Source organism: Wasmannia auropunctata, unplaced genomic scaffold (genome assembly GCF_000956235.1).
Source record: "Wasmannia auropunctata unplaced genomic scaffold, wasmannia.A_1.0 LD335287.1, whole genome shotgun sequence".
NCBI classification, from domain to species: Eukaryota; Metazoa; Arthropoda; class Insecta; order Hymenoptera; family Formicidae; genus Wasmannia; species Wasmannia auropunctata.
Window position 1 is genome coordinate 16,231 of NW_012027603.1, and position 8,981 is coordinate 25,211.

Below are 8,981 nucleotides of genomic sequence, written 5' to 3' on the forward strand. Positions count from 1 at the left end.
TTTTTACGGAGAGACAAAATTTCTAAGTTGGGATATTCGCCGGAAATAATTTTATAAAAGAAATCACAGTCTTTCATTGCCTCATTCATAATAAGAACTTGTAACTTATTATGACTTCCAAAATTAAAGAGTTGATTTCCTGTAAGTCTATTGTTCGAAAGAAACAAATGAGTTAAATTTGGAAGTTTGTCGAAAGCGCCGTTACCAATGTTCCAAATATTATTATTCATGAGGTTGAGGCAAGTAATTATAGAACTACTGATAAAATTTTGGTTGATCTCAGAGATTACTGCATTTGAGAAGTTTAAAGAAATTGTGTCATCTTCACAGAGATATCGCACCGACTCGTCCATGTAATTTGATGGAAATTCTACGACATTGTAAACATTGTAACCATCGTTGTCTATTGCTTGTGTGGACCAGCAAGTTGACGATTGTAAAAACAAGATGACGATTATATATAAAACGGCAAACTGCATGGCTAATCTGTAAATATAGTATAAATTGTTTGATTTAGAAATAACGAAAAAAATGACTTTAAAATAAAATGTAACTTACAATAATTTAATTATACTAATTAATACTTAAGGTGGTTCTTTAGTAAATCAAGCTACAGAAATGTCTTTTTTTTTTTATATAATGAAGTTGAAGTACCAAACTTGACGTGTGCAAAATTTTAGAGTAGGTCATCGATGAAATAACCCACGTAGCACCTTGAAAATGCTTCTGAGTGGTTTTAAAATATTCACTCAAAAAATGTTTAAAGAAACGTTTCTTTTTGGTAAAAAAAAAAAACGTAGAGAAATATAATCGAAATATCATTTTTTCTCTATCAGTTTAATTTCTTTTTAGTGATTTTATTCATGACGTTTGCATACTACACATCGTTGGTTTCATATTATTTTATTAGATATATACGTACTTTTAATATTTTATTCAAATTGTGCAAATATTTATGATTTTGAATGGATCCTGGTGAGGCACTCCAAATTTGCAGTACTTTACTAAAGAACCATCTTAATATAAAATAAATGTAAAAAATAAAATTGTAACTACAAATTATAATAGTTATAACAATAAAGATAATTATAATAATGGAAAATATGGTTCTACATCATAGTTGTAGTTTTTTTATATAAAAAATATAAATATATACAATTAATAAAATTTATTATTTACTGTAGAGTTTTTTTAAAAATTAAGTACATCAAAATGTATCTTACCGTTTTTGCAATGTTCTTTTTGAAAGTTGCAAACTTTATATTATTTCCAATATACTTTTCTTAAGAATTGTATCTCAAACACTATGGCGAAGAGTTATGCTGTTCTCCAAGGATTGAAACTAATATATAATTCCGCTGAGTTTGGACTTATGCCAGAAATGCGATAATAATGTATACAGGCCCGGCGTTTTTGTGTGGATTGTGTGGTGCAAAATCAGGTGGGTGAGGATTTTCACACCTTGTACAAGATTGGAGTAGGTTCGGCTGATCCCCAGGAAAATGGATATATAAAGGCGTTGTAGAGATAACTTTTCAACAAGACTTTTCTTGTGCAAACATAAAAATTATTTCCTTACACAGAACTCATGGCTCTCACTGTTCGACACCAACTAACTCGCTCGCAAGGAACGCGCTTAAACGTTTACGCCGATATTTGTCTCGACTTCAGGCGAGAACCAATTAGAGCCCGACATTTGTAACGTTTCCTTATAAGGATTCAGACAAACATCGGGAGGCACTGTGATCACAGTGTTTACTATTTTAAATTCCTTTACGCTTAGTCTCTAGCGAGAGCCGAATAAAATTAAATTTTGATATGTCGATATCCAACATTCCGCCCGCCTCGATCTATTATGATCGATCTAGGTAGAGTATATCAGTCTTCAATTAAATTGTACTTACACTATTTTGGCGCACGTATATCTATTGTAAAAGAAAGGAATTTTTTTTTTAAGAAACTATAGGCACTAATTGTTCGAAACATAAACTTAATATGTTTTAACTTATCTAATTAATATCTAACTTAATATCTAACTTAATATCTAATTAAATGTAACGATTACCTCTCGGTAAATATTATAATTTACATAGTTATGTTACATTGGACGCACGAAACTAGAGTATGCGTTTTTACTCGCACTACTCTGATAAAATTGTCCTTCCCTGGTTGCAGCTTTATGGCCTTTATGACTCCAGCCAGAGGCCATTTTGTTGTTGGCAAATTATCCAAATGAAATTAAAATAATAGTATTTAATAATGGGATATCAAAGGGATTAAATGGTTTATATCCATAAGGGGGTCATATTTGTTTCGATTTCTATGTTTGGGGCTAAGGAGGAGTGAAAGTAGGCTAAAAAAAAAAAGAGAAAAAAATTAAATAATACTTCAGATACAATAAATAAGATTATTCCTAAACGTATCCCATTATATACATTTAGCGTATGTCAGCCTTGGAATGTTGATTCTCGTGTTACATCTCGTCATCATTGGTATGCACATAAGAATGTGCAAGAAATAGTTAATAATATAAAATAATTTATATTATAAAATCATCTGACTGTGCAAATTAGATTATTTATCATCAAGACTAAATCGCCTTCGCGCAAATTATCCATTTGAATTCGCCATTTAATTCGTTGTTGTAAGTGGTTCAAATATTCGGAGGACCATATATGCTAGAATCTGTCGTGCATTTTTTGTATTGCTTGCCAACGAGAAAGTTTTAAGTCTGACATTTCTATCAAGGACCTATCGGTTATTGCATTCAAGCTCGTACCAATTAGGAAATGTCCTGGGATTATCATGTCGTAAGATTCTGGATCATCGTACAAAAAAGCCAAGGGACGTCGTGATTTTAAGCAACTTTCTACTTTGCATAGCAGCGTTGCAAACTCTTCAAATGTAGGCATATAATTTCCTAATACTCGTTTCAAATGGTGTTTTGCACTCTTAACGCTAGCTTCCCATAAGCCTCCGAATTGAGATGCTTTTGGAGGAATAAAGTGCCAATCTATTCCGTCCGTGGCAATTTTATTTAAAAGATTTTCATCCCGTGCAAGTTCCCTTATACGATTCGCCAATTCTCTTTCTGCTCCCTTAAAATTAGTCCCGTTGTCTGAATAGATGATGAAGGGAAGGCCCCGACGCGAAACGAAACGCTCAAAGGCCTTTAGGAAGGCGCTAGCAGAGTAGTCACTGACAAGCTTGATATATACTGCACATGTTACAAAACAAATAATATGCAATGTAACATTTTCTCGACTTATGCCCACGTTCCGGCGAAGTTCGCACATTAAACGGACCGCAATAATCGATCCCTATCTTTGAAAACGCGCGATCCGGCTGTACTCTTGTCGCCGGCAAGTTGCCCATCTGCTGATTCAGAGGATCTGCTCGGTACCGCGTGCACACTACGCAATTGTGCACTATAGCTCGCACAATATTTCGAGAAATAATTAATTAATAATCCAAAATTGCTGTCTCAGGGCTCTCAGTGTTAATTGTACACCGCCGTGAAGTGTGATTATGAGAAATTCAAAGATTAACTTTTTAACTAATTCAGATTGCGGTAAAATTACGGAGTGTTTCGTTATTTCTGGCAACAAGGAATTGTGTAGGCGTCCGTCTACGCGTAATACGTCGCGATTGTCCAGATACGGAGCGAGAGCAGCTATTCTGATCTGGGCGTTTACCGCTTTGCCTTTCCGTAATTTCTTAATCTCGTCAGGGAAGTGCACGTTTTGCACTAAACGAATACATAGCAATTTAGCGTTTTCGATTTCTTCACGTGATAAAATTATTCCTGGATTTCGCGATGTGATTCTCGGCAGTTGCGCACGAACCTTAACATGTACGCCATTATACGCATTAATTTAGGCCACGATGAAACGTTATTTATCGTTTCTAATAGACCATCATTATTAATGCCAACGTGCACGGAATTTTTTAATTCTTCCCTTGTGGCACATTTTCTTTTAGTTGATTGAGGTCAATTCTTCTCCGTGACTTTTAGCCACGCGGGGCCACACCACCATAAGTTATGTAATTTCAATTCCTCTAAGCTACATCCTCGGGAAGCGCAATCTGCTGGATTTTGCGTCTCGCTAACGTGCCGTCATCGAGCATTTGGAAGGCTGGTCTGTATTTCAGACACGCGGTTGGCAACAAAAACTTTCCATCTGCCTGGAGGACTATTAATCCAATCTAACGTAACTGTCGAGTCAGACCAACAATTGAGACCAAAAATTAAGGAAATTTTAATTTTTAAAGCATCTATTGTGAATGTAATTGCACGACAAAGCAAGACCGCCGCGCACAACTCTAGCCTCGGAATGCTTTGAACTTTTAAGGGCGCTACTTTAGTTTTCGCGTAAATCAATGAGGTACGGATTTCCCCGTTAAATGAAAGAATTCGCAAATAAACAACGGCAGCATAAGCCTGATTAGACGCGTCGCAAAACCCATGTATTTCTATTGTTTGCGGCTCGCTTACTAGACCGATCCAACGAGGCAATGAAATATCGCTTACTTTTTCTAGTTGAGAATGATAATGTTGGCACTCAGTAATAAGATCTGGGGAGAGCTCCTCATCCCAATCTATTTTCGCATCCACAATTTTTGTATAATAATTTTTCCTATGATAGTTATCGGTGCTAGCCATACTATAGGATCAAACACGTGCGATATTACTGACAAGAACGATCTTTTGGTAAATTTAGTTTTCATCTGATTATTCAAGTTTGTGTGAAACTGAAATTTATCTGCATTCGGATTCCAAGAAATACGTAATTCTTTTACCTTTTCGTCGCTTTGTAAAAATTTATCGACAGCCAATCCGTGATCTTCGATTGGAATATCTTTTAGTAGCATGGGATTATTACTTGCCCATTTGCGTATTGTAAATCCGCCCGCCCTGAGCATCTCAATTAATTCGTCGCGGATCTATTTTAATAAGGGTATGTCATCAGTGCCGAACATAGCATCGTCTACATAAAAATCTTCCTGCAATACGGCTGAAGCAATGGGAAATTTCTCTTTTTCATCTTCAGCTAATTGTCGCAAAACGCGATTTGCAATAAAAGGCGCGCAAGCTGTCCCATACGTTACGATTAACAACTTATAAGTCTCAACCTCGAACTCCGAAGCTTCTCTCCACAAAATGCATTGTAGTTTTGTATCTTCATTTGATGTGCAAATTTGTCTGAACATTTTCGCTATATCCGCCGTGTAAACGAAACGGAATCTACGCCAACGAAGCAGCAAAGCCGTTAAATCATTTTGAAGCTTTTCCCCTACGTGCAAGCAATCATTTAACGTGGTACCGTTGGAAGATCGCATTGACGCATTAAAAACAACGCGAAGTCTTGTCGTTTAGCTTGATTCCCTGTTTACCGGCAAATGAGAAATGAAAACAAGCTTTCCGTCGCGATCGCACTTGTCTTTATCATGTGACCTAGGGCGCGATACTCTGCGAGGAATTCGTTATATTCCTTGAGCTGCGAACTATTTCTTAATCGACTTTCGTTTGATTTGAAAATTTTCTTAGCAATTATTTCCGTGTCTTCCAGATACGAAAAGGGATCTCGCTTCAAGGGAAGACGAACCTCATATTGTCCGTTTGGCAAGCGGCGATGCGTCAAAAAATGTCGCTCGCACTCCTTTTCTTCCGTCGTTAATAAAGACATGCGCGGTACCTCTTTAAGCTCCCAGAACTTTTTTAACTCGTTTTGCATAAGATCATCGTATTTCAAGTGATTTACTTGTAATGTGCAAGGCTCTTTTTTCTCCCCTTCGTAAGCCGGACCCGAAATAATCCCCCCGAAAATCGTTTGTTGCGCGATTCGGGCATTCAGCGGCCCTTTTTTTACTCCCGGCAATATTATTTTACTATAAGTATCGGCTCTGATCAGTAAATCAAAGGGAACGGAATCGCTCCCGGCAGGCTCCGCCAAGCGTATCCTTTCTATAGATGTTCCCATTTTAAATTACTCGATTTAGAGCTGTAACTTGTTAATTTCTGTAACACAAAGGCTGCGAACGTAATAACTTGATTTTCTACTTCCCCTTCTGATATTACTGGCGACAACTTTAGATTAATTAAATGCTTAACTTTTTGTGCTGAAGAATTGCCGATACCGGTGATTTCCGCAGATATTGCGTGTTTTTTCGCTCTTAATGCATTGGCGACGCATTAAGTTCCGTTACGCAAAACACTTGAGAGCCCTGATCTAATAAAGCCCTAACTTGTATACACCTACCCTTTTCCGAGCCGAGCTTAACCAAAGCAGAAGAGAGCAACGTAACCCCCATCAGTATATTCGCACAGTGTTGCGCGACGAGATTCGTTTGCTAGCGCCTTGCTCTGCAGTATCGCCTTTTTCTCATCGGAATTCCCCGCCTCGTCAGATTTATTTTCGACAGTTTTTCCCGCTAGCGCATTTTTGTATTTTTTCAGGTGTACGAGCGTATGATGCTTACGTTTGCAATGTTGGCAAGTGTTTTTTGAAAGGCAATTGAAAGTTGAGTGTCTTTCCTTAAGCAGTTAAAGCATAAGACATTTTCAAACAAAAATTAACGCCTTTTACTTACCGATTTCCTTTTAAATTTAGCGCAAGATGCTAATATGTGGTTCGCACCGCAAAGTGTGCAATCCGATGATTTGGTTGACGTCAGATTGGAAGAGGCACTCACTTTCTGGTTCCGCAGTTCGCGTTTATTTTTTTCTTGATCGGTCATGGACGTATTGCCTACGGCGTCGAACGCATTAATGCGGGAGGAGAGAAATTCATTGATTTCCGCGAATGTAGGCAGTTCAATTCGATCTTTTCGAGATAGCTCCCATTCATTTCGCGTTTCTTTATCCAATTTCGTAATTATTACATAATTAAATAGATCTTCCCAAGCGTCTACAAGCCTCTTTAGATTGATAAGCGCGGTTCGTATCGTTCGCCGTACCTCTTAAATTGCGTAGCTCTTTACCCGAGGAAACACTGACCGTCGGTATATTTAGAATAGATTGCAGGTAGGCATGTACAATTAAACATACATTATAGTATCTTTTTTACAATAACTGCCACGCTGCCACGTAATTCGCTTTCGTGACACAAAAAATTTTTCAAAACTAGACTCGCTTCTTCCGTTACGCTTGTCTTTAAATACTGCAATTTTTGTACTCCGGTTAATGCTTTATTTGAATCTATGAGAGTAAGGAATAAATCGCGAAAGGGTTCTCACTCTTGGAATTTGCCCGAAAAAGTGGACAGCGCAATGTTAGGTAACTTTATACGACTGCTACTTCTCGAATTATCGCTATCATTTCCGACAATTGATCGTTGCGATGTCGCCGGCACATTATATTTCGCAAGACGGTCAGCAAAATAATCGCACGCTAGTTCGAAAGAGTCGAATGCAATCGCAAAAATATTTTTAACAAAATATTCATCGTTTATCGCATCCTCTTCCGCCAGCGTCAAAATCTGGGCATGTTGACCTTGGAAGTTCTTCCAGTAACGCCGCAGGTTGTCGAGGCGGCTCCGCACAACTGCTTTGGTTCGTTGCGCTTTAGCGATCTTCTTGAAATTTTCCACCGCGCGAGTGATGAGTCCAGGTGTCCAGAAAGGGTAATTTGTTTGGCGTACAATTCCTTCAACACCTCCATCGTTGCAACGATGTTATACCCTTTTGGCGTGGAATTTAAGACTTTGAGTAATTATGTCTTAATGCAACCAGCTATCTGTCTATCTTCCCTTATGTTTTGAGGACGTCTCCACCATAGAACGACAGCGGTGAGCTTGTTAATTTTCTTCTTTTTTTTTTTTTAATTAGTGTCAAGTAGAATTGAGGATTCAAATGATTATTCAAGATCTGAACTCCGTGTAGATTACTCCGTAAGACACTCGCTTTACGCTGCGATGTCCCGATGCAAGCTCCACAGCAGTGTAAGGTACTAGCGTAATGGCTGTTAACTCCGCGGATCTTCCTCTTCGTTGACCGTCTGCGGCGCTTTTTCACACAAGGTATACTTCCTTCTCTCAATGCCGGCCTGAGTCAACGCGATCCGGCTCGAAGAACCAGTTTTTCTCTGTTCGAGATTGGAGTAGGTTCGGCTGATCCAGGAAAATGGATATATAAAGGCGTTGAGAGTTAACTTTTCAACAAGACTTTTCTCGTGTGAACATAAAATTTATTTTCTTACACAGAACTCATGGTTCTCGTTGTTCGACACCAACTAACTCGCTCGCAAGGAACGCGCTTAAACATTTACGCCGATATTTGTCTCGATTCAGGCGAGAACCAATTAGAGCTGGACATTTGTAACGTTTCTTTATAAGGATTCAGACAAACATCGGCAGGCACTGCGATAACAGTGCTTGCTTTTCTAAATTCTTTACCCTTCGTCTCTAGCGAGAGACGAACAGAATTAAATTTTGATATGTCGATATATCCAACACACCTGAAAAAATCCATGTTTATAAATTAACTATAGCGACTTTAAAGATAATAAAAAAAATATTTTTAAGTTCTTGATAATGTACTCGTAGCAATGCGACATCGCTTTAATTCCGACGTTACCAAACTTCTCAGTCGTTTCGAAAAATTTGTAATTGGAATTGAACCCGATGCAAAATCATTATTATATTTTTATAAAGACGATTTGGAGGAGGATAGTCTAAGAACACATTACCAACTTTTTTGAACATCTTAAAATCTAAAAAAGTAACGGTTAAATCTTTAAAAGATATAGTGGATTTTTTAAAAACAAATCCAAATATGAAGGACTTGATTCTGAAATTTATAAAATTAATAAGATTAATTTTGACGATCCCGGCCTTGTCTTGCACGGCGGAACGTTCCTTTTCGGCACTGAGAAGGCTAAAGACATGGTTAAAAACATCAATGAGTCAAATGCGTTTAAACAACTTGGCAGTATTACATATCCACAAAGATTTAGCGGAGGCTGTAATAGATGACATTGATAA

General features: G+C 37.7%; 1 protein-coding gene across 1 annotated transcript; it reads right to left on the reverse strand.

Moving 5' to 3' along the window:
- Positions 1 to 4,944: 4,944 nt before the first annotated feature.
- LOC105457314 lies at positions 4,945 to 5,981 on the reverse strand. Its single transcript, XM_011701919.1, has 2 exons — positions 5,438 to 5,981; positions 4,945 to 5,093 (listed from the first exon to the last, which is right to left on the reverse strand). Exons 1-2 carry the CDS (start codon positions 5,979 to 5,981, stop codon positions 4,945 to 4,947), a joined length of 693 nt encoding a protein of 230 aa, XP_011700221.1.
- Between the last annotated feature and the right edge of the window lie 3,000 nt (positions 5,982 to 8,981).

Coding starts and splice junctions, on each gene's coding strand:
- LOC105457314 (XM_011701919.1), bottom strand. CDS start 5,981: ATGGGAACATCTATAGAAAGGATACGCTTGGCGGAGCCTGCCGGGAGC. Junction 5,094..5,437: donor AGGTCACATGATAAAGACAA/GTGCGATCGCGA, acceptor CGTATGGGACAG/CTTGCGCGCCTTTTATTGCA.